The sequence below is a fragment of the Pyricularia grisea genome (genome assembly GCF_004355905.1).
Source record: "Pyricularia grisea strain NI907 chromosome Unknown Pyricularia_grisea_NI907_Scaffold_2, whole genome shotgun sequence".
Classification (NCBI taxonomy): Eukaryota; Fungi; Ascomycota; class Sordariomycetes; order Magnaporthales; family Pyriculariaceae; genus Pyricularia; species Pyricularia grisea.
In genome coordinates this window covers 7247111-7272264 of record NW_022156717.1, presented here as the reverse complement: position 1 = coordinate 7272264, position 25154 = coordinate 7247111, and the positions used below count along the sequence as shown (strand labels likewise).

Here is a 25154-nt window from a genome sequence, read left to right as displayed (position 1 = left end):
TACCCGCACTCCATGTACTAGGTCGCTTGTGCGTGAATACCTCAGGCACATAATTCAATGTTGCTTTCCAACCCACCTAAAACTCACATTCAACAACCTTAGCCGCGCCAACCTATACCCTGTTCAATCAAGGACGGCTTTTGCTGCCCTGGTTCCGCTACTCCATTCTCTCTCACATTTGCTTTTTTTCTTTTCCTTCTCATTCACGTAACTTGGTCGTCGACTACTCTTGTGAGTTCGACAAGTGGAGATGGAGAGTTCCATCCTACTACTACCTAGTTCCACAGGACCGGTCTCGAACTAAGTTTGAATGGGTCTTTCGATGGACACCAAATGGAGCACTTGGACAAAATTCTGCTCCTACCGACGACTGTTCAATGTTGGGTCGAGGAGGGTTATACCGCGTACAGCAGAGGTGGACAGGGGGGGAGTTCTTCGCTACAGCCCGCGCTCGCAGCTCTCCGGGAATAAAGTCGCAGAAATTGACAAGAGAATGAACAGCCGTGCATTTTAGGGTCAGGTTACCGTTGATTGGATTGAAGGCACTTGGAAAGGCCTGCTTCAACTTTGCACCCCCACCAGACTGCAACAACGAGAAAGAAAAACAAGAAAAAAGAAATCCCCGGAAGCAATCTGAAGTAGCATCTGTGCACGTTCATGCAAAGCACAATCGATTAAAATCAATCAATCAAAATACGATCCATCCTTTATCAGTCGCACAGCTTTGGCGATGGTGGTTTTATTTCGGCTCAAGAGTCCTCCAGATAAAGACCACCAACGAGCACCAAATTAGTTCATAGACGGTGGCAACGCTATCGCCTTGGTGGGATGCGGATGACTTGTTTCCCTCCGCTAGGTCCCGAACTAAGTGGGAGTCCGAAGGATTTCCATGTCACAAACGGGCCGCAGTGAGGATTTGCCGCCAGGGTCTTAGCAACCCAACGTATACGACGATGGATACGTAGAGTTTGGAGATTTGTACCTATGAACTGACTGTAATTAACATGCCAAGCCAAGCATGCCTTTCCTTTATGACTTCCTCTCTTAGTAATGTTAATAATGTTACCCTTGTGTTCTTGGACTTACATGCTTACGGCGAATCCTAGATCCGATCAACGAAAATATTCCAAATCAGTTGTCAAGGCCCCTTTTGCCGAGTGTCCACTAAGACTACGACGTACAGTGAAAAGTCAGGCTGTTCAAGTCAGCAGCAAAAACCATAGCCGCGCATTTGAAATTTGAGGTCAAGAGCAGTAGCTATTAGCCCATCATTGCCTGATATGGTCATGTGGACTAGAACCCATCACAACTCCCCCACCGCTTCACCACTCGCGCGCAAACGGCCCTTGAAAAGGACATCCATCTGTTTGTCGTCCGACTCGAGCCCGGCCCCGCCTTGCGGGGTGGTGTACTGATCCATGGCTGGTCAAATGTAAAAGTAGGGTTGTGTCTGCGCGATGCCCGTCACGTTTTGTGCCGGCTCTGCAGTGGCGAGTGATTTTTTTGTACGAGTGATGGTTGGAATAGTACATAGGCGAGTTCAGTGGCGGCAGGGACATGAGTGGACTCATACCCCTACCCGCTAAAGTTTTCCGTCGATTTTTAGACGCGGCAAATAGTACCGTAAATACTTCACAAGTTGAGGTAAGGTGGGACTCTAGATACGGAGTACTGCTGGTATCTTTTTTTGGTAGAGCAACCGTCTGTTGCCTACACACCCGACCCGCTACGTACCGTTTGTTGTCTACTATGAGGTTAATCCAGTTTTGTCAAGTACATGCGCCAACCGTAGAATTAACAAACAAATTTGAATAAAAAGTTTCAACAAGGGATTACCCGTACACGGAGGAGGGATAAAAAAAAAGTCATCGTGGCTGTGTTCGCGGTAATCAATCAAACATCCTCAATTGGCCAGCAATTCCATGCGACCCTCTCTGTTTGATTTTGTCCCTGTACCTTTTTTTTTGCTCATCTATTTTTCCCCCGCCCCTTGACTCCCGGCATGCGGTCGTTAATGTTTGCCCATCAAAAACAGAACCCAAGTTCATCCCATCTCCACCCGAAGAGACTAGCGTAAATGTGAAACACTGGCATACCAGGGGTCCTGGTCGGCACTGGAAGACTGGAAGTGAGATCGCCGACTTTCCCGCCCGTTTGGGGTAGGTGCATCGCGAAAGAGGATGTGACCACCCAACGGGTGCCCCTCCAACACAACACGCGAGCAGAAAGAAAAGAAAGGGAAAACAAAAGAGAGGTAGACAAGACTTACAAGAGTGAAAAAGAAGCAGATTCAAACGCCAGCCAACGCAACGACAACCCACATAACAACTCCGCTTTTCTGCAATCCTTCCCGAAAAGCCATGGGGGCGTTCACGAGCGGTCCAGGTAGGCAAGTAGTACTGAAGATTGCAGAGAGATTGCCGTTGGCCATCGTACCATCGTCTAAAAATGGCCAAGAGCTCGAGTAGGTAATTTTAGTATCTGCTCATTTAGGAGATTTGGCAAGTATGGGGAAAAAAAGACCATCGGTATCACGTCTAGACATTGAGCAACCTACGTCCACCAGGAGACCACAAGTGGTCAGTCCATCACCGAGAATGGATGACCAATGGGGGATCTGATTACACATATCAATCAGCGGAAAGTGGCGACTCTCACGCACATAAACCCCTTTTATTTCGGGAGCCGGGGAAAGTGTTAACTCTAGGACGGCGTATGTTCTCCGCGACCGGACATGCAGCAAGCAGAATTGGGGAGGTTTGTTCGAAGTTCCTAACGCGGGAAAAAGTCTGGCAAGCCTATCTTCACGTGCTTCAATCGAGGGTATAGTCCCTTGTTTTCTCGGCATCATTTTTTATTTATTTTTTACCTCACGCAGTAACTATGGTACCGAAGCACTTTGCCCCCAAGGATGAACAGGTCGTTGCGGATCGTCAGGCGTATAGCAAGGCAGGTACCGGCCGTGGGACAGTCTTAGGGACACTGGATTGGATCGCGGCCAGTTCCCACAGGGTCCACGTGCCCGTCCCCGGTACCGCAGATTGTCAAGAAAAGTTGCCAAGGCCTATCCGTACTCTACGCGAACACAGACGGAAGAGGGGCCTTCTCGGAATCCCGGACGGCCGGATGAACAAAAAAACAAAAAAAGACCAAGAGAAATGTCAGGTTCGGTAGGAAGGGGTCGTCCACGAATGGAACTCGAGAGGTCCCTAACCATCGATCGCCTTTCCGGATGTCGAGTCAGGTGCGCCCCCTCCCCTGCCAAAAAGTTTTGTTTCTCGGCTCAGAGCTGGTGCGGGATCGTCCCACCACCACTTACAGTACAACGGTGGTATGGGATGGCAATCGCAATCTGGAGAATGCCATCCACTGAGCAGAAACACGCGGGACAGGCTGGGACCTGGGACCCCGGGAACCGGACGACGAAACTTCGCCATCGCGCGTGCTCTTTGGCTGTTCAAGTCTAAACCATCAAGGTAACCTTTTGGCTCGAGAGGCCTCTGAGAAGAGAGATATACCATAGTAAAAATCCCAAACGACCCCATCTTTGCAGCCCACCCCTGGCATTCAATGACGTTTGACTAGGATGAAGTCTTGGAATGACTGTAACGTTATGGGGAACCACATACAAGTCGCAAAAAGAGGGGAGTGGAAAAAGAAAGAATGATAAAAAAATAAAATAAAAACTTTTCCATAATAAGATATAAGGGAAAAATTAATAAAGCATAGCATAAGTTTTTTGTTTCCTCTTTCTTGTCCATACGAGAATCTCATCAAAAGATCCCTGAGAGAAAGACAAAAAGCAAATTGGCAAGGACCACGCTTTACAGCGGTCAGTTGGATGGGTTCTGATCAGGGGTGTGTTTGAGGTTTGACCAGGTTCCCCAAGTGCCCCTCCCATCAGCATCGGTCTTCCCTGTCTATAATGCTGATCTTCAGCCCTTTTTGGATGTCGCTCTGTTATTATTCTTTTCTTTTTTTGAACTGTTTCTGTGCGTGGCTCGGTAGGTATGCTGTTCTCTTTTGTCAAGCGCCGCCGGAAAAGAATAGTGTTGTACACAACGTGTATCCTAGTGCGCGGCGAGCTTTGTCTCGCGAGATGATATCATGCCGGTGAAATTAGAGCGAGGAAGAGCCGTGCAAGTGGCATGCGGCCATCCCGATCTATAATCATTCATGACTACGTTTGATGTTTTTTTTTGTTTTGTTTTTTTTGTCTGTCAGGGTAACCTAACCTAGTACTCCCGTTGTATACCGAAGCTCCTTTTTTCTTTGTTTGTTTGGTCAACCTCATCTTCCATTGGGACTAGGTGGTCCCTGAAAACAAAAAATAGGACAAGATACGAGATCAACCTGGCACCCCCGGAATAATAGAAAGGCATAGAGATAGAAATGGAAGAGTTTGAAACGAAACAAAATGGGTAAAAGAGGTTCGCCTGACGATCCCCCAACAATTATAGCCGTTAAAATTGCAGCGGAGATTTCCATCACGTCTCATGATCCCATGACGGATGGCTGAAGGCTTGGAAGGGAACTAGCTTGTATGTACACGCCCCCATCCGCGTGGAGTTTTGAGTGTTGGTCTTTTTTCTTTTTTTCTTATGCTGTGGAATTTTTCCACGTTATTCCCAATATCCCACGTGTTCCTTGTGCCTAAGGATCTGGTTTGAAGATCTCCATATTCTCCAGCTTTGATGTACTGTACTGCTGTAGACAAGATCGTCATCCTAAGCCATGCTGGGCGAGCAAGTATTAAAGTTTTCTCAACCAAGACTTATGTTGCACGAAGTCGGCAAGGCTTGCACTTGTGGATGGGAACTTTACAGTACAGTAAAGAAAAGGGGGGGAAACAAACTAACGAAAGAGGGAAAAAAAAAAAAAAAAAAAAAAGAAGCAGGGGGGGAAACCCCAAGGGGGTGTGTGAGTTGTGATCCTCCTCCAACAGACATGAATGACCTTGTGCCTGCTGGACCCTGAAGTTTTGTTTCCTCTGGCTTGCAGCTTTTGAACCAAAAAAAGGCTTCCCTAAGCAACCTCGAAAAAGCCGGTATGCAAAAAATCCTGCCAATTCTCCGAGTTCACATCCGGACGGACTTGCGCTAGACTGGTCACGGTTCCTGACCGGGGCGCCGGGTGGCGCGGGAAAAATAAAAATAAAAGTAGGTCTTGTTCGTCTTAAAGAGACTAGCTTGTATTCACGAAGAAAAAGATATGGAACAAAAAAAAAAGAAATAAGGAAAAATGACAAGCCACCCGCCCTGGTTGAACACGCCGCGCAGCGATAGCGCGTCTCTTACCGCGTCTCTGACCGGATTTAAGATGATGGAATTGTGCCTGAGCCAACTCAAAATTTGGATCCGGCAATAAGCCACATTGAAGCCATGCTTTTCTTCTTCGTCTTCTTTTCTTTCTTTCTTTAATTCTCTCGGAAACCGGGGCTAATAACTCTTTTTTTTGTGCATTGTATAGAAATCTGCCGAGTGAACCCCCCTCCACCCCCAAACACTAGGGCATAATTTAAACACTTATGCTTAGGGGAGGGCGGCAAGCTATCGAATCAGACTACCCAGGCAGACGAGTAAACAATGACATGTGGCTGTCTCGAGTTCTCTCTCTTTTTCTTTCGACGGCGGAACGGCGCTTGAGTCCGGCGGCGTTTTGATGTGGGTTCTCAACCGTCCATATATTACACATTGTAAAAAAAAAAGAAGGTTTGGATTTTTGTGGTTCCTGGGACATTTTCTTTGGTCCTTTTTTGGTTTTAACCCACATAAAGATAACCTACCAGTTGTACCTTTGGACATGTCATTTTGTCCCAACGCCCCCCCCTAGTTGAAATGGCGCCGAGGCATACGCCGGGACGGCACATATTAGATCATGTCTCAGTCACTCACTGCCATCTTACTTGGCATTTTGTTGTCAACTCTCCGAGATTTATCTAATCATGACATATGGCAGCACCCCCTTTAAATGAGTAATGCATGAGATTGAGTCGGGCTTTGTCGCGGGCTTGATTGGCAAAACATTCGGTTCGGTTCATATTCTGAACCCCTTCTATTCATGCAAGTATGTATTTCGAGTGACGGATATTCCAATATCTTTTTTTTTTAGTTTGGTTTCCACTGTGCTCCGTCGCATTGGTGTAAATGTCTGATTTATTTTATTTTCTGGAGATGGTCTTGCTTAGACCGAATACAATACAATACCACTCTCTCTGTGCGGATTGCTGTAAGGGTATGAGATTATTTGCTCATGGATTATAATGCGCGACTTACTCGCTTTGGTTTGACATGTTTGCATTGAGCCCCATTCACTCCCTTGATAGTGCCTGCATAGGCTGTCTGGTGTGATAGGGGCTTGCATAAGTCCATTTCGTCATCATACGTTACCTTGGTTGGGCATGTCGTTCCTAGAATAGGTAGGTCATCTGTAGAAGCAGCTAGGTCCCTCTCCTACTCCGACGTCTTGGCGGTACGGTTTGGGATGCAGGGTAAGCCGTAATGGGGCTGCTGATTTGATGACACTTGAAAGCTTCCTTTAACATTATACTGTACTGTCTCTCAAATTTGCAAGCTCAAGGGTAGCTTCCAGTTGTCTTGGTATGGTTTGTGACTATTCAATATCTGTCTCTTGCTTGTATATAACTCGATCGATACGACATCGGAGTCTTGGCATGTAAAAATTTGCAAACCTACGCATGGTTATGGGATGTTCTTTGTGTTGACCGAATCAGATGCATTTACCCGTTTTTTTTCTCAGCTTCTTGGGATATGCTTACATAGTTGCCCAACACGTATCATGAGAGGTTGGGGGTAGTAACGTGGCCCAGCCAGCACCGGGGGGGTATCCAGACACGTCTAGGCAAATACAACCGAGTTAAAATTCCGGAAAAATGTAATCGTGAAGGTTATACCGTAGTATTCATATTCAATAATACGTGCGTACTATAGCTTTTTTGTTCCCTTTGCCGCGTTTTCGATAATGATCGTCGTTGTGATTCACGCTCACCTCTCAAGGGTAGGCCTGTGGGAAATATTTTTTTCTCACCAACTGACTTATACAAAGAGAAAAAATTTTACAGCCACATGAGCCCACTTCCAAACCGAACGAAATGATAAACTTATGCCTTCACTGACAGGAGAAACATGGGGCCTAAAGTTCCGGATGGTAGTAATATGTACGATAGAGCTATATCAAATGACTCTTGCTATCGTCTATATCGAAGATCTCTGCAGGTTGTGGCGATCGGTCAGCCTTGGGAGGAGACCCCGGAGGGAAAAAAAATATCTCCTCGGGCTTCCACGCGTCGATCCCACAGACCAAAGTCACTGTGTATCTTAGGGCCGCGTATACTCTCGGCTCGCGATGCCCAGCATGAGGGCGAGCTGGACTTTGCTGGCCGGTTCTAGACCCAAGAGAATGTATAATCGGTAGGCCCATGCACGCGGGGCTGATGAACAGCTTGCGGCTCGCGTCCCCTTGGGTGTGCGGGTTCTAGCCGCCGTCAACGTGTCTGTCGTTTTAGGCACGCCCCTTCAAGCAGTTTCACAAGCCTTGTCCGTCTCCTCTTCTCAGCCCTCGGTCAGTTATGAGGCCAGAGAACCGGTTCTTCGGCCCGTGAAGAGCTCGGTATCACATATAGAACATGATAGAAGCTACGTGTTACCGAATGATATGTCGTAAGAACATGCGAGACTTGTAGTTGAAAGATACCATCCAAAAATGGCAGGTCTAAGAGATAACAGGATCAGATGGGAGAGTAGCTTGTATACCATCCAGAAAAGCTAGGGAACCACTCCCTTCTGTTCAGTCTGCGGGAGGCTCGGTATACTATGGCCGAGATGTCCGGATGGCTCCGCATGGTGTAAGTGCTGGATGCGTCCACAGCAGTGATTACTGAGAAACAGTAAAAAAAATGAATCTGATCAATGGTAGAAATCCCATTATCTGCTCCTGTACTCAAACAAGTATGACCATAAATTTTGCTATCCCAAGTAATTACTTGTTTAGAAAAAGTATCTCTTAACCCGAATAAAGTGTGATGACCTGTGGCAGCAGCAAGTATACGGGCTACCCCTTGTTTTATACCCGAAAAGACTACAGGCATTCTAGGCTACGTAAAGAAGCTAGAGCATCATGGTTACTTTATAGTCACTCATATCTAGACAGTCATCGACGGGTTGCAAGTTGACGTAGAATATCTCCCGTCTGATCGGATATATGCAGTTAGCAGCGAACATCACTTGTATATTGGAAGATCTCCTAGAACATTCGGGGACTTTGTATCGTTGTATTCTAGGCTGCTGTGGCTGCCTGGCATGACCACTATATCCAATGGTTGTCACCCCATTCCTTTCAGAGATAGACTCTTCAATATCATGGAGCACATTGCTAAATCCCTAGTAAATCTACCTGACGAGACTTTTATATTACTACAAGTATATTTTGCTCCGATATCAGACTCTTCTATGTTAACTCAGCTGCCAAATAGTCTTATGATAGTAATGAAAACTTTACCGATAAAGCAAGGTATAAGTTTTGGGCTGGGAGATTGATATCTCACTAGAGCCCCAAGGTAAACAGTTGTCCAAGAGGCAACAGACATCTGCAAGACATATTCGATATGGATAGGAAATTTTGATACGCGGGAAACGCATGGTGTAATACCGACATATGAGAGTTTCACTTACTTTATTTAAATTGGTGAATCGAATATTCTAAGCATGATAATCGTAAGCCTACTGTCTTCGAGCTCAAAATACTTGCTTAAGCCCTCAGGATTGAGACTCATCATGCAAAGGCGAGACCCAAGTGACAGGATAGAAATATGCCCTCAACTGAGATGCAGTTATTATAAAGTAGCTGTGGAACATTTATCGACATCTAGGTTATATGCAAATTGCCTCACAGCTCCTATTCCATTAGCTCCAGGGAAGAGTACAGCTATGACCAAGATGTTCCGAAGAAAAGCACAGGCTCATGTCTTCCAACAAAAAAAAAAAAACAATAAGTGTATAATGGTCCAGACCTGCCAGTGTACGAACAGGGGGCTACGTAAGAAAGCATCGAGTATATATCTAAAGATTGCACAAAGACATGGATCGGCAAAAAGTACAAAAACATACAACACCGAGGATTCCCCAGTGGTCACCCACCTGAGTACTAGTTCGGCCCTCACTGGTTTGACTAGGGGAGAGCGGACGGGATCCCGTATATTCCAGTGGGTATGGTCGTATGTGAAGGAATACCATGACTGAGTGAATTATAAATGTAGAATGTCTCTCAATGACGAATGGGCACCTGCCTTTTCACAGTCCGCGAGGGCGATGGGCATGCATGTGCAGGTAGCCCACATTCTCTCGCCATATCAATGACCTCTTGGATAAGCCAGACTAACCAGCTGCAGCAAGAGATAGCGAGTCGCATAGCTATCACCCCCTCCATCACTTGACCTACCTGCCTTACCTTACTTGCTTGATGTTAATAGAAGTGGTCGACACTGCGCCAAGAAACCCAAAGACTCCTGAGCGTGTGCCGGAAATTGCAGCGAACTGCGTCAAGTTGCTCAACTGTAATGATACTACCATTCCATCTTACAACCTCTTTCTCGCATCCATTGGTAATTTTGACATAGTTTAGCTCGGTCAGGGTTATGAATATCCAATGCCGGTACAGCCATAGGATATACTGGGCCAACCTTCCACGCAAGCTGTCTATGGATCGAAAAGCACCGTACTGATAGTTATTTAATTTCAGAGACTAGAACAAGTCAAATCGAACTCGAGCCTCATGTTATTCCAAGTTTTTGTTCTTATGGTTTTTAGGAGCGACTATAGGGGGATAATTTATGTCATAAGTTATTAGCTTTTCTGAGCGGCCCTCCACATCCGAAGTTGTGTTTTCCTCTTGTCGCTTAACTCGCTGTTTGTATTTCATATCATATCTCCCAATCTAAACGCAGCACAATTAGAACATGGTCTGATATGGAAAGGACCTTGGTCATCTCAAGCCTGGTGGTGGCGGACCAACCTGGATGACAGATAAGATCTTGATAAGATAAGATTAGATCAGCGAGGTATGGATTGAATCTGAATGCCTTAGGCAAAATGGATCCTCTCAAGCTGTTGATTCGTCCAAGCTTTGACATCCACACCGGTTGTCACCGGTCCTCGGCTTAACTTTCAATCCACAGCATAGATGCCACTCCCAGGGATCCCTCCCGCCGTCGACAGATAATTCGACGTAAACGCGGGTACCAATGATGAGGTAGTCCCCCACGCACTGGTTCAAGCAAAGTTCCAGCAAAGCACATGATGCGGTGGCCATGGAGCAGCGACAACAGCTCCGACGGCCCAAAGCCCGCGCGACATTGGAATGAAAGCCTGAACAAGACGGATTGGGAACACTACAAGGAACCGCGGAACTGGGTTCCCACGGCGATCGCCACGACCACCATATTGGCCGCCGTACAATTCTACCGCTCATACCTGCGCCGCATCCCAGGAACAAACTACATACACCCGGGCTTCTTCCGCAGGAGGAGCCTCTTTGGCCGCGTCACCAGCGTGGGCGACGGCGACAACTTCCACCTGTTCCACACGCCCGGCGGACGACTGGCAGGATGGAACTGGCTGAGGAGCGTACCGACTGAGCGAAAAGCGCTCAAGGGCAAGACTGTAAGTTTTTTTTTTTTAGTTTATTTTTTTTATTTTTTTATTTTTTTTTTGCGATGATGGCGGCATGGAGAATTGCACCGGTCCGGACGACGCGTGAAGCCAAGCACAGAGACCTTGTATCGCCAACCTAGACCGCTAACTCCAAACAAATCAGATCCCCGTCCGCATCGCCGGAGTCGACGCTCCAGAAGCAGCGCATTTTGGACGAGAAGCCCAGCCGTTCAGCGCCGAAGCGTTGGACTTTCTAAAGTCCTATATACTTGGTCGTAATGTGCGGACCTACATCTACAGGCGGGATCAGTACGAAAGGGTCGTCGGGACGGTGTGGGTGCGCCATTGGCTCTTTAGGAAAGACGTCGGTCTGGAGATGATAAAGCGTGGATTGGCCACGGTGTACGACGCCAAGATCGGCGCAGAGTTTGGCGGATTGGAGGAAAAGTACCGTGCTGCCGAAGCAAAGGCAAAATTGAAGAAGCTGGGCATGTGGGGAGGGCGAGGAAAATTTGAAAGCCCAAGGGAGTACAAGAATCGACACGCCGCGACTAGTGAGAGCAAGTTGAGCTAGAGATAACGTGACCACCCATTAGTCTTGGGAGAACGTCAACAATCATAAGCACCATGTGTAGGTACGTAACCATGTGATGATGGCGATGATCATGGTGGATATGACAACTACCGGTAGAATCAAGTTTCAAAGCCTATATCTTAGTGCACGTTCCGATTTTGACCCTCAAACATCGAATACCATACCTTCTTACTCGAGGTCAACGGTGTGCTCACCTGGTGTCAACTTGAACCGCATAATGCATTGTCGCTTGTGTGCATATTGAAGAGGCAGTGCATGAGGTGTTCGCAATAAAATACAATTTGGGTACTTGATGCTTCCAGACCGATGACGTTGTTTCATCGTTCAATACATTTTCTTCCTTTGCCGCCTCCATCAGCCCTTTGGAATAATGGGCCGACTGACAAGGTCCACCTATTCAAAGCATGGCTGATTCCCGCAAGGAGCCAAGCATAAAACGTCGTCAAGGCTAATATTATCTCCGTAACGATAAGATACCGTGGTCAGAGGAGGGGTATGATCGTCGCCAGGAAACAAACTACCCGTCTTGCATGAGCGCATGGCATCGAGCTTTGCTTCTGGGAGAATATAGAGATCGTGTACCCGATCTAGTTGTTGCATACGTGACCTTATGATTGCATCAGGCGGCATGATCTTGGCCATGAAAGATGTGCATTCTATGGGCTCGATCGACACTGGGAAATTTGAGCCAGACTTTGAGGACTTGAATGCATTTCTTACCTGAGAACCTGACATTTTTAGCACTGGATATTAGTGGTACTGCCACATCAGACAAACATCAAGTGTTTCATGCATGTAGGGGATAGCTCGTCAACGCTGGGCAACGGCCAGAAGCGATAGAAGCGTACTTAAGAGGTCTTAGCAAATCTTGACTTATCTTACGATATAGGTCGAAATCTCTGGTTGGTGCGAGCCAGAAACAAACAGGAGGGAGACCATGCAGATATAACCTATAATATATTTGCTCAGCTATCGCCCATGGAAAACGCCAATATGTCGTGATTTTTGTTCATTCATCGTATTGTGTTAGCTTCTATTGATTACCTTTCTTTCTCCAAGGTCCGGAAATAGAATTGCGTATGGGGAAGTAATGCCAAGTACGCCGAATTGTGTATTCCAAGTTTTCACCTGAATGTTAGGAGCTGCGCCCATGGGCACCGGGCGTTTTGTTTATATTACTTTGTAAAAATGCTATTCGCTCTAGCTCGCTGTAGACGAACGCAATATTGGTTGCATTGATGGATTGTCCACTTGAATTCAAGAAAGAGCTACTATCGCCCCAAGAGGGAATCCACCTGATGTGGCTTGCAATCTGGAGGCTCTTTGACAGCTTACTTGCTTGCTTGCCTTTCCCCTCATTTGGATTTCTTTCTTTCTTTTTTTTCTCTAATAGCTGGAGCCAAGTAGTACCCAAGTCTCCCCGTAAAACTGACAGCTGCCCCGTTCGTCCTGTTAGTGCCGAGCTAGCCCCTGACAAGAGAAATTGTGTGGCATTGGCATCCCATGGAGCTTGCCCAGATTGTCCAAGCCCTGCAGATTGCGCAAGCAGAAGACAAGCCCAGAGTGGATTTGGGCCCAGGACACATGCAGCGAAGACGTGAACCCAAGTGTCGTCCGGACTTTTTGAGTCGTGTCCGACTGGCCTATCATAATCAGAGGCTTGATCTTGTCGAGGCTTTTTTTTTTACTTTGCTTGCTTTCCGTTAGACCTTTCTTGATTGGCAAAAGAGGCGGTGGCCACTTTCTAATTCTATTCTAGTAGTTGCACGAGATTAAGCTCCCGATTGTGTTTTTGTTTCTTCCTTCACCAACGTTCCTTTTGAATTCCTTCTCTAGCATCCTGTCACCAATTCATTCTCTACCCACGCTCCTTCTGCTCGCGCTTCAGCTTTGGGTGAGCCCCTCTTCGTGACCGCCGCGGAGTAAAGGGCAATCAACTGCAGTCACTCGTTTCCAGTCATGTAAGGATCCCCAACCCCTGATCAGACATCGGGCGCAGGCACCTAGTGTTCCGTGCTGGTTGATTTCCGCTGCTAGACTTTCATCATTCCGTCTTGGTTCGGTTTTTTTTTACGAGAGATCGTCTCTGGGGTTTTGCGAGCTGACGTCTTTGACAGAATTGACCGGCTCGTTTTTCTTCTCATTTTCAATTAATTTTACTTCTCTTTTTTGCCCTCTCTAGCAGTTCTTCACACTATTTTTCATTTTTTTTTTCTTATGGTCTTTTGGTTAAATTAGCTCGTTTACGACGCACCGGCCATTCTGCACACGGCAGCCAACCAGCAGTCCCATAGCTTTTGGTCCCTGCCTCCATCCCATTTTCAGTGTAACGTGGGCGTCTGGTACCTTTCTTTGCGACAAAGCGTCCAAGCTTACTCCATCGTTCCCATTCCCGCCCGGTCTCCCGCCCGGTCGAGCCAAAGAAAGAGAAGAAAAAAAATTAAGTCAGGAATCAGGAGAATCTGAGACTGAGGAAAGAATAAGGTAAGGTACTCACCACTTTTCCTCATTGTTACACCTGTCGGCTGTTTGTGGTTTTACGGACTTCTCCTCCAAGACAAACCCAGCCATCCATTTTTTACTTTACGGTTTCTCAGGGTCAGGCCCAGGGGTCAGTAGCACCCTAACCTGATTTTAGCGACATCAATTGACCGTTCTGGCCAATCAGAGACAGCAATTTAGTCCCGTTTGTCGCAAACCCACCCGGGACCGCTTCATTGCAGCCAATTTCCTTTATCCAGCCTAACCTCACTGCCGTTAGCTTGAGTCGCGCGTGTCACGCCAAAGAATTTCAACTACACCCCGTTCCTGGATCGATCGAGCCAACCAATTCACAGTTTCATGGACCTGACGGAACGCTGGATCCGTCAATCGATTGCACACAGCAACCGCTGAACACAACACATTCTCTTCATTCCAAACCAAACGACTTCTAGATTCCACCGCTTGCATAGCCGGCTGCGCGGGGATCAAATCTGCTTGCTACTGTTGTTCAACAACATCTCGATCGACTCTCAATCACGAGAATATCGAGCGCATTAACCACCCAACCGACCGACCGACCGACCGACCCGACCCACGCTCGTTTTAACCCTCGACGACTCGCGCTTGAGCGCACATCACCCGGCCACGCTCACGGACCGAACCCACGTCAACGAGCACTAGACAAAATTCAATACTTGTTCGTGTACACGCTTGCAGCTTTCTGGTCGGGGCCACATTCGTCGGTGCCATAGCTTTTTGCCGTCCTCCTCACATGGCTCTCTCATAGCCTGACCTCATGATCCGTGCATTTTTTGCCGTCAATCAAGTTCTACCGGGGACGACGGCCACACGACGCACCGATCGTTTGAGGTAGGCTTCAGCTGCCTGACGAGATAGTCTCGAGATGAGACCTCTTTGTCGGCGGCGTTCTGCGCGTCGAAAGCAGATGCCCGACCCTTTCTCTTCTCTCCTCACAGTATGCGCACTCGCATCAATACCGACAGCAAACGCCGTCAACTTCAAACCCGCCCCCCAGGCCAATCTCGACCTCTCACAATTGGGGCGTGTTGGCCTCGCAGGTGATTTTTCAGGATTGTCTCTATACCAGTTTGAGGGGCAATCGGAAAGCCAGTTTAATTCGAATGGAAGCGAGTCACTACTCGCGCGGGCGCCCAATGGAGCGCTCGCCACCGTTGTCGGCACGGATGCGTCGATCAATGCCATGTGTGCATATGTTTTGAGCAATGGAGAACTGGCCGGAGTGGTACTGGGCGGAAACTTCACTAGCATCGGCTCTCAAAAGTCGCCAGCAATTGCAATCTTCAACCCGAATAATTCACAGGCCACACCTTTGCCTGGGCTCGAAGGCCGTGTCGACGCCGTTTTGTGCGATCGAGAATCTAGCACAATCTACGTTGGGGGTACTTTCCGGGGTAACAGCTCAACCAATGCCATTACTTGGAAGAACAATCAGTGGACCGACCTTCCTTTTGGTGGTTTTAATGGTCAGGTGCGATCTATCTCCAAAGCCTCAAACGGGCACATTATTTTCGGAGGAGACTTCACTGGGCTGGGGAATGGAAGCCTCCCTAGCCACCCTGACGGACAGGCCATCAACATCGACAAGTCTAATATTACAGCCGGCTCTTCGTCCTCGACCAACGGGTTCAGTGATCCCAGGAACATCGTATGCAAGGCGGCCGGAGCCACTGGCGCGGGAAATACGTGGTTGCTCCAAGATAACACGCCAGGCTTTTGGCAAGCAAGCTTCAGGTTTGGCTTCCAGCCGACAAAGCTCCGTCTACGCAACACCCACCAGGACGGTCGCGGCACGAAGACTTGGCGCTTCACTGCTCAACCGATTAATGGTATTATGAACTTTACGTACATAGACCCAGCAACCGGGAAGAACGCCTCCTGTACCAGCGAGTGTCCACTGAGCAACGACAGCAGCCTCCAATACCAGGACTTTCACTTTGTCAACGTGATTGGCATGAACGGGTTCCGCATTGACATTTCCGAGTTCTACGGAAGTGGCGGTGGTCTGGATGGGATCGAACTCTTCCAAGATGATATCTTCACCTACGCCATTAATGACTTCAACGAGCCATCTTGCGCTGGGGCTACCAACCCTTCATCTGCGACTGCCACTGGCCCATTTTCAGTTTCAGCGTCTCTGCAGAGTCAGTCTCAGTATCTATCCGCACGGCTCTCAAGCCCGGTCACGTCCAACTCTGCGTCCGTTGTCTTCTCTCCCGACATCCGTAGCTCGGGTGACTTTTCAGTAAACATGTACACACCAGGTTGCATACCTGATAATACCTGTGATACCAGAGGCCAGGTCAACGTGACCATCAACCCTCGGCCAGGTGTCACTCAGTCAGTTCAACTGTTCCAGACCAACAATTTCGAAAAATATGATCAGATATACTTTGGTCAGATGCAAACTACCGGTTCCTTCCGACCCACCATCACAATGACACCACTCAACGGACAGTCTCTGGACACAATGACGTTTGTTGCTCAGCGTGTTGGTTTCGTTCAGGTCAACTCCACGGGTGGTCTGAATGGGTTGTTTGACTGGGACCCAACAAAGACGAGTATTGATGCTAACGAGTTCGACTCTTCCCCCTTCCACAAACTTGGCTCATCTCTTGGTACCTCTACCAGCGTTGTTGCATTAGCAGCGGCCGGAGATGTGACCTTTGTGGGTGGTGATTTCGACGGCGACGGAGCCCGTAACATCGTTGGTGTCAACTCTGCCAACAATGGTAGTACTCAACCGTTATCTGGGGGCCTGAATGGCGCCGTGGCTACCATGGCACTGGCTGGCACTAAGCTATATGTCGCCGGCAGCTTCTCCGCCACTCAGGACAACTCAGTCAGAGATCTCAACAGTGTAGCTGTTCTAGACACTGCCACTAGAACATGGTCAGCTCTCGGCGGTGGAGTTGAGGGCAATGTTCGAAACGCCGTTTTAATGACAATGAACATTACCGACTCTCCTGATGAGACGGTGGTCGCCTTCAGCGGCTCGTTCCGACAGCTTCGGTCATTTGGTAGCAACCCTGCCGTACCCGTGAATGGGTTTGCCGTCTGGGTGCCATCGCAGCGGAACTGGCTCAACAATCTCGATGGAGTCGAGGCTATCGATGGCCTTCTGTCGTCCTCGATCTTGGACGTACCTGGGAACGGAAACTTTTACGCCGGCACAGTGTCTTCGGCCTCACTTAGTGCGCACGGAGCCGCAACTTTATTCGGCAACTCGGTTGGTCGGTTTCCTGCTAAGATCCAGTCCAGTGCGGCATCATCGTCGACATCGAACCTCACCAAACGAGACTCGTCCCTCAACAGCGGGTCATCGGGTGTGAATGCCGGCGCATTTTACGGGAACGACGGCAGGAATATGACGGTGCTGGCAGGACATTTCACAGCCACGGCGACGGATGGCAACACTGTTCACAATATAGTCATCATTGATGGTGGGGACAAGGACACTGTCACAGGCCTCAACCAGCTCTCTGAGAACTCCACCTTTAGGGCAGTGGCGGTTCAAGGAGACACTCTTTTTGCGGGTGGGAACGTCACCGGTAACGTCAACGGCGTAACTGTGAGCGGACTGATCTCGTACAACTTGGCTAGCAAGACCTACAACACTCAACCGCCAGCACTCTCTGGAGGCAACTCCACCGTACAGGCAATCGTCGCTCGTCCCGACTCTTCAGACGTATATGTCGGAGGGTCCTTCACTTTGGCAGGTTCTCTGGGATGTCCTGGTGTCTGCTACTATAGCGCTTCATCAGGAGTCTGGAATCGACCGGGCTCCAACCTCGAAGGATCAGTTCACAGTATGATGTGGATGAGCAACTCGATGCTCGTGGTCGGCGGCAACATCACAATTAATGATACGATGAAGACGAACTTGGCCCGATACAACACTGGTTCTAGCAGCTGGGACTCATTCCCTGGAGCCGATCAGCTTCCCGGTCCAGTGGAGGTCTTGACACCAGCATCGAAGGATGGTGATCAAATCTGGGCTTCTGGAACATCGGCTACGAACGGTTCGGTTTACATCATGAAGTACGACGGATCAAAGTGGCTCGAAGCACCGGCTCTGGGTCAAGGATCTATTGTTCGCAGTCTCCAAGTGTTCACATTAACATCCGACCACGACAGCACTGATATCGTTTCATCCAATCAAGCACTCATGCTCACTGGATCCATCAGGATTCCCAGTTTTGGATCCGCGTCGGCTGCTCTCTTCGATGGAACATCATACCAAGCGTACGCCCTCACCACCTCGAGTGATCGCACTCCGGGCTCAATCTCTCGCGTCTTTGTGGAGAAGTCCCAATTCTTCACTTCAACCGGTAAGCCAGCTATTTGCCTGGGTTTCCGCCTGCAATCCTCTTCTCTTCTGAATCCATACTAACGGACCGTTATCTTCACAGAGGGTGGGCGCCTTCCATTGGTGGCTGTTGTATTGATCGGTCTCGGAATTTCCCTGGTGCTCATGCTTCTTATCGTCCTCGCTGGTCTCTTCATGGACCGACTTAGAAAGAAGCGCGAGGGTTACGTACCGGCACCTACCTCCATGTATGACAGAGGAAGTGGGATCCAAAGGATTCCACCGGGAGAGTTGCTGTCGAGTCTAAACCAAGGCCGACCTGGTGCGCCAACAATATGACGCACATAGAGAGGCAACGCAGTGTACATGATGGATGTCGTGAGTTCACGACCATATACATGGGGGCTTTCGGCGTTCTGCGGGCATATGCATTTCGAGCGAAGCTTTCCATCAAAATTATTCTGCGGCAACCTACAGATTTCGGACCCAAGGGCTTTCTCGTTGGTTGTGGAAGCACTAAGCTTCAGGCATAGAGGAAATCCCCTTGAGCTTTCGGGTCATTGAGTTTGTGGCCCTACTTTGATACCCCCCTCTGGCTCCTTGTTTGAGCCAGCTGGACCTTTTCCAGGGCCGCATAATGCACATTCGGAGCCAGTCATCAGGAGTTGAGGCTTGGACAATATTGAAATTGTTCCATATTGCCAGCCTATGCATACAGAGCATTGTACTTTTGTTCTCTTTTTCTTTCTTCTTTCTCTTCTTTTCTTCCCATTTCTACTACGACTCACGACCATGTATGTCGGTAATGTTTACCTGTCTATTTTTGGCCCGAAAAAAAAACGGCCGCCATATACAAGACACACTTTTCGCTAGCCGACTTTTTTTTGTCACCTTCACCATTCCACACTTACATACGCGATGTACATTATACTCCATACAACCGACTTCATAGCCTGGGCGACTCCTTCGGCTTACTTTTTCTATTACCTACTGTTTCTGGCTACCTGGGGCTTGTTTGCGGAGTTGAAAAACCATTGTCATCGTTTTTCCTTTATTCTTGAACCCGGTGTGTTTCTTTTCTCGTCATGGCATATAGCCCGCGGCTATGTACTGGGCTGCCTTATGGTCTATTTCATTTGTCTTGAGTGCGCAACTGGTTGAACTGTTCGATCCAGTTGTTGAGGCTTGCTGCTCGTTCCAAGTGACGCTTGCAAAGGGAAAGGGAAAGGGAATGGACAAGCCAACTAGCCAGAATTATCAAAGCTGTTACGGGTTTCTCCACCTTGACAAGCCCAGGTTGTGGATGAAATATCGAACCTGGTAATAGCTTGAACCTCATAAAAATCGAGGTGGGAAGGTAGATAGATATCAATAATGGGACATACCAGCAGTCTCTCGAAACTTTTATCGCGAGCTTTTCTGTGTTTCACATTATCAGTACCAAGCCTTAAATGTTAGACTAGCGAGTTGTTGAATATGGATCAACGGCATGTTTTCTTTTCGAGATTCTCAATAGGATTCAAATATATTGGACTTTGCCCATAAATACTTTTGCTTAAATTGGTAGCTAGTAATATACGCATCAAGGTTGCGGGATAAGATTGCATCGACTTGATCATCCTCGTTCATCCCAAGGATTGTAACCACGACGAAGTGCCATGTCACATCTGGTAGGGCGTGGCATTGTTCAGATCGATATGCAAGTGGTATCATCATTAATAGTAATTTATACAGTCATGCTGCTCGCTAAGATGGTTATATACACAGGAAGCGAATGAAAAGTTCAAGAAAAAAAAAAACAAGCTCATTAAGTTGTACACGCCATTCCATGGCCGTTTTTGTCTCGTTCACGTATCTCCGAGCACCTCTTCGGCCTCGAGAAGCAACTCCGTGACGGTGACGAACCTGTAGCCGCGTCTCTTGGCCTCGGGAAGGACCTTTGTAAGCATCGGCACCGTCCAGCTCCGCCGGTCGTGACAGATGACGATCCTTCCTGGCTTCAGCATGCTGAGGATGTGCCTCGCGTTGAGACGCCAGTTTGTGATCTGCGCGTCGTGTGGATATATGCTGCCCAGGACCAGGCGGTAGCCCAGGCGGGCGACCAGCTTGCGCATCGAGTCGGTGAAGAAGCCCGACCCCGGACGGTAGTATTGGTATCGCTGCGTCGTCGTCGTCGTCGTCGTAGTAGTAGTAGTAGTAGTAGTGGTAGTGGTTGTAGTCGTGTCGCCGTCGGAATCGGCATAGGCGTCGCGCAGCAGCTCCTGGACGTGCAGGATCTGCTCCTCGAGCTCGGCCGGGTTCAGGGAGCGGGCGGCCTCGTCGTGCATGGCGTGGTTGCCCAGCTCGTGACCCTCGCGCACAATCTGCCGCAGCACGTCCCTCCGCCGCCCGCCGTCCTCCTCCACTTGCCCGCCGATGACGAAGAACGTGGCCCGCGCACCGTGCTCACGCAGCAGCCGCAGGATCTCGGGCGTCTGGTCCGACGGCGCGTCGTCGATGGTCAGCGCCACGACGCGCCGGTCAGCCGGCAAGCCGTCTACCTGCCACAGCACGTCCGGCCACCGCCGCGCCAGGTGTCGCAGCAGGATCGTCGGGGGTTTGTAGACGGCGTACACGGGCAAAAAGACGACCAGCGTCAGGAGCGCGAGGAACCAGAGAGTGGCCATTCGGCGGCGGCGGGCGCGGCGGCGGAGCTTGGTCGGGAGGCGGCAGATGTTGGTGAGGGTGAGCATTGCCCTTTTTTTGTATTTTGCTCGGGTGGGCGCGGGGGGTGTTTTTTTTTTTTTTTTTTTTTTTTGTTTAGCTGCCCCCGTTTATTTGTCTCGGTTTCGTAGTGGTTTTTTTTTTCTTGGTCTTGTTGTCGTTTATTTTGGTTTCTTAGTGGGATCTAGTACGGTAGCGGCTATCATCGTTTCGCAATTCGTGTGGGTCTCGGTTTCAACGCGCATTTTGTCCCGCGTGTACGGTCGCGAGGGAGATCATGGCTTTTGGGGGTTCGGTTGTGGGAAAAAGAGAGACGGGGGTTTGTTGGCAATGTGCAGACCTTGCTATTCTTTTTTTCCTTTTTCTTTTTCTCGATCCCACTTGTTGCTGTAATGAGGATAACCAGAGCCTCAGGGATTGACTGCACGTACCACTGTCTTCCTGATTAATTGTGGACCTGATCTCTCCTGACGAACCTGATGTGGACCCAAATCAGATAAGGTACCTGGATTCTAGGATATATGCAAGTCAGACATTGCAGGTGTCTTCTGCTTATGAAACCAAACTCACTAGCCAAGCTGACTGAAGCAAAGTCAAGATTCTGAAAGTGCCACCACCTCAAAGACACAGCTGTGTACCTAACTGCTTGGAGACATGAGCCTATTGATCCATCCCATTTTCCCATGTGATTGAACCATTTACCTCAAGTGGTGTGGGGCAACAAAGACCTATCGGCTCGGCTCGATATGCAATGGAACCAAAATCAACTCCTAACCCTGATTCTACCAGCGATTGATTCGTGACGTAAGCAGAAACGCATTGGCTCGACCCCATAATCACTCACTCAAATTCCCCAGAAGTACCCAGACAATTTACTTTGAATTCCTTGCCGCCGATGAATCTCATTCAATATGGAATTCTGAACCAGTCTGGGCCCTCCAAAGAAGTAACAAATACCCCAACAACAATGAAGTCATTCTTCGTTCTCAGAGTGATGGCAGCTAGGTAAAGCCTCCGCCTCACGACTGTCGCTTGCTTCTAGTCTTGACGGAGGCTGGCTGGCTGGCTGGCCACCTTACCTTGGCTACAAAAGGTTCAGCCGATTCCAGGGAGTTCTGCATCCGTTCGTGTCAAAACTGCCATACACCCATCCCTTGGGGAACCAGCAACAAACCCCGAGCACCAGGCAGGCTGCATGGAACCAGCCGTGCCCGGTCCATTCGCAGTCATACAGCTGTCTCTGAAGCGTTACAAGTCGGCTCCACGACTAGCTGCCAGGGAAGAAGAAGCTACTTGACACATTCAATTAATTCATCGGTCCTTATCATATCACCGTGCCGGTGCTGCAGTGGAACCTGGCTGGAACAGCGGAAAAGGTGCAACAGACTGTGTGGGCCACGACGCTAAAGTCGTCTTATCCATCTTTGGGTCCTTTTAGTTGGCACTTTGGTACACTACTGCACACATAAAAGAGGGCGAAATCTTTTATAGTGAAAGCCCTGTTCCTCTCACAGCCATGGCGGATAGCAGCAGCAGGTCAAACTTGTCGTTGGTGCAATCGCCAGAAGAGACAAGACCGCTGCTTCCTAGGAGGGTTGTCGCTCACGAGACAGACTCAGAGCCGCTCTTTTCCTGCGTCACAAACATGCATCATGATCTCCCCGTCTATACCAACATTCATCGCATTCGCCGCGACATTGTCTCCATTGTTGAAGATTATCTTAGCATCGAACAGCTGCGGGATGTGCGCATCAACGTGTCCGTGGTGCGGCCCTTGGTCGATAAGCTCTATGAACTAGATGATATTTCGATTGGTGAGTGGCTCCATGGCCGCCTTGTGGTCGCAGTTTTGAAGCTATGCTAACCTTGCAACTCCTGCTGCTTGCTGGCTGCATCTGTTACGTCTGAACAGTCTATTGTTTGCTGGTGAACCGGGTTCAGTTCTTGTACGAGCAGTCGCACTTGAACAACCGCCAGAATGTCAACTATGCCCGTGCTACCCTGTGTGAGCTGGTCGCCACTAGAATCCTGCGGCGTTTCAATGAAGACAACCCAGGCACTGAGGGGCTACTGGTTTTGGCGCATATTCTCATCGCGGGCTTTCATCCTTTCCAGAATGCACCAGAGGAAATATGGCGCTCGGAACATCTTACTCATGATCGAATGCACTATCGAACCCTACCGGCGCTTGAGGTTGCCATCGTTGGCGAGAGCAAGATCTTTCTGAGCTCTACTTCGTGCCAGAAGGTGTATGTTCCATGATCAACAATGCACTCCAAATCGCTGGCGTCCAGGCCTACTCATATTTGACAATTCCGGCCCTGCTAACAAAGAACTCGCAGAATCGATGCTATCTACACCGGCAGAATCATCTACACGCCTTCCAGCTTTCTCAACATCATCCCAGATCGCTACAAGCAAAAGCCGATCTCTCTATACGACCCTCGGACAGCCCCTCTGCTTAACCAGTACAGGCTCATTGTTCCTCGCACTCGCAACGTCCTTGAGCTCATTCAGTTCATCATTCTTTTGTCTCTCTACCTTGCTTTTATGGCTGAGCGGGATGCCAGCAGGGTCAGTGGGATCGAAATCTGCTTCGCTGTGTACGCGTTCGGTTGGGTACTGGACAATTTCGCCACAATTCTCGAGCACGGCTGGCAGGTTTACACTCAGAACCTTTGGTCATTTCTGGATGTTATATTCTCTGTCATCTACTGGGGATACCTAATCGTGCGGCTCTATGGCCTCCACATGGGGCTACAGAACCCTGGACAGCAGGCTCTCGATGTTCTAGCCATGGGGGCACCGGTTCTCATTCCCCGAATTGCTTTCAACCTCTTGTCCGACAATCTTCTCTTCGTCTCGCTTCGCGCCATGATGTCTGATTTCACACTACTCACGGCTATTGCTGCTTGGTGCTTTGGCGGCTTCTTGCTTTCGCTTCTATGGTTGGGTGAAGGGCAACACAACTCTATCACAATCGGGAAATGGATGTTGTGGATTTGGTTTGGACTTGACGGGACTGGAATTTCAAAGTCGGTCGAGTTCCATTGGCTTTTGGGACCGACTTTGATGATTGCCTTCACCTTCCTGGGCAACACTCTCTTTTTGACGATTTTGGTCTCGATGCTGTCCCACACCTTTAGCACCATTGTGCAAAATGCGACGGCCGAAATTCAATACCGGCATGCCGTCCTTACTCTGGAAGGCGTCAAGGCCGATGCCATATTCGCGTACCAGCCGCCTTTCAACATATTGGCACTGCTCATCCTGGTGCCGCTCAAGTTTCTCGTCTCGCCCCGCTGGTTTCACAAGATTCACGTTGCGAGCGTGCGTACCCTGAACCTTCCTCTGCTCCTGATCATCGCACTGGCAGAGAGGTTATATCTCTGGCCAAATGAGGACCCCAGCGGGCCTGAATCACAAAGGCCCAGTAGCGTGGGCACTGGGTTGAACAGGAGCTCAGAGTTTAGCGGCAGGCAATGGGAGTGGCCTTGGGAGAGTTGGCATATCACGGCACACGGAGACATTCAGGATGTATTCGAGGTGCCGCCTCCAGATAGCGTCCTGGAGGATATTGCGGTTGACGACTATATGACGCGACATCTGATACGCCGACAGTTTACGCGCTCTGCTAGCCATACGAACGGTGGGCCTAAACAAAACATTGCACCGAGAACTCCTTCGGCCGAAGGATCGTCACGTCAGCCAGGGGAAGGCAGTAGACGGCGGTCGCCAAAGCCGTCGAATCGGAGGGACAGCATCACGCCGTTCCCGTTGTTGGTCCAGCAGTTGCGAGGCGCCATTTCCGAGTCCGATGAGATGACCGAGATAACAAGCCGGCTGGACTCGCTTGAAGAATCTATAGGGAGGATCGAAGGCATGCTCACGAAACTCACCGGGGGTGCTACTGATAATGACAGCGATACGGCAGTCCCGGCCGCCAGCCGGAGACGGTGAAATTTGTGATCGAACCGAAAGATCAGCGGAAATGAAATGACGAGAGCGAAATTTGGGAGGGAGTATACGGTACCTTCTACACATATCAAGCAGCGCTAAACTACAGCATCGTTATTTGGATGTGAACGGTAGGATAGTACTGATGAACGGTTCATGGTTTACCTTTTGGGTGGTTGCATACACGTTCTCTACCAAAGTATAGTATAGAGCCTCGGATGAAAAACATAAAGTATAGAAATAAGAAACCAATGTTAAACACAGACGTAGTACCCGTTTGGATCAAAGTGGAAATGCAGAGGACATGTGAGTCAAGTCTAGTGTTTGTTGGTCACTCAGTTGGTGTTTGGAACGGGCACAGTCAGCAGGATTCGATGCGCATGTCCACTCACTTGCCTGC

The 25154-nt window shown here is 49.1% G+C and overlaps 4 protein-coding genes across 4 annotated transcripts; 3 read left to right on the top strand and 1 right to left on the bottom strand.

The window, feature by feature from the left end:
• Window positions 1-10150: 10150 nt before the first annotated feature.
• On the top strand, window positions 10151-11385 carry PgNI_04740 (uncharacterized protein). Its single transcript, XM_031124783.1, has 2 exons — window positions 10151-10676; window positions 10831-11385. The coding sequence occupies exons 1-2, from the start codon at window positions 10311-10313 to the stop codon at window positions 11239-11241; spliced, it is 777 nt and encodes a 258-aa protein (XP_030983757.1). The 5' UTR covers window positions 10151-10310; the 3' UTR covers window positions 11242-11385.
• A 2339-nt stretch (window positions 11386-13724) lies between these two features.
• On the top strand, window positions 13725-19635 carry PgNI_04739 (uncharacterized protein). The gene is made up of 3 exons (XM_031124782.1): window positions 13725-13746; window positions 13931-18116; window positions 18198-19635. Exons 2-3 carry the CDS (start codon window positions 14651-14653, stop codon window positions 18431-18433), a joined length of 3702 nt encoding a protein of 1233 aa, XP_030984721.1. The 5' UTR covers window positions 13725-13746; window positions 13931-14650; the 3' UTR covers window positions 18434-19635.
• Window positions 19636-19941: 306 nt separating this feature from the next.
• PgNI_04738 (uncharacterized protein) lies at window positions 19942-20826 on the bottom strand (the record flags this gene model as incomplete). The annotated part of the gene is made up of 1 exon (XM_031124781.1): window positions 19942-20826. The coding sequence occupies one exon, from the start codon at window positions 20824-20826 to the stop codon at window positions 19942-19944; it is 885 nt and encodes a 294-aa protein (XP_030984722.1).
• An 868-nt stretch (window positions 20827-21694) lies between these two features.
• PgNI_04737 (uncharacterized protein) lies at window positions 21695-25006 on the top strand. Its single transcript, XM_031124780.1, has 3 exons — window positions 21695-22611; window positions 22710-23046; window positions 23140-25006. The coding sequence occupies exons 1-3, from the start codon at window positions 22314-22316 to the stop codon at window positions 24755-24757; spliced, it is 2253 nt and encodes a 750-aa protein (XP_030984814.1). The 5' UTR covers window positions 21695-22313; the 3' UTR covers window positions 24758-25006.
• Window positions 25007-25154: the final 148 nt, after the last annotated feature.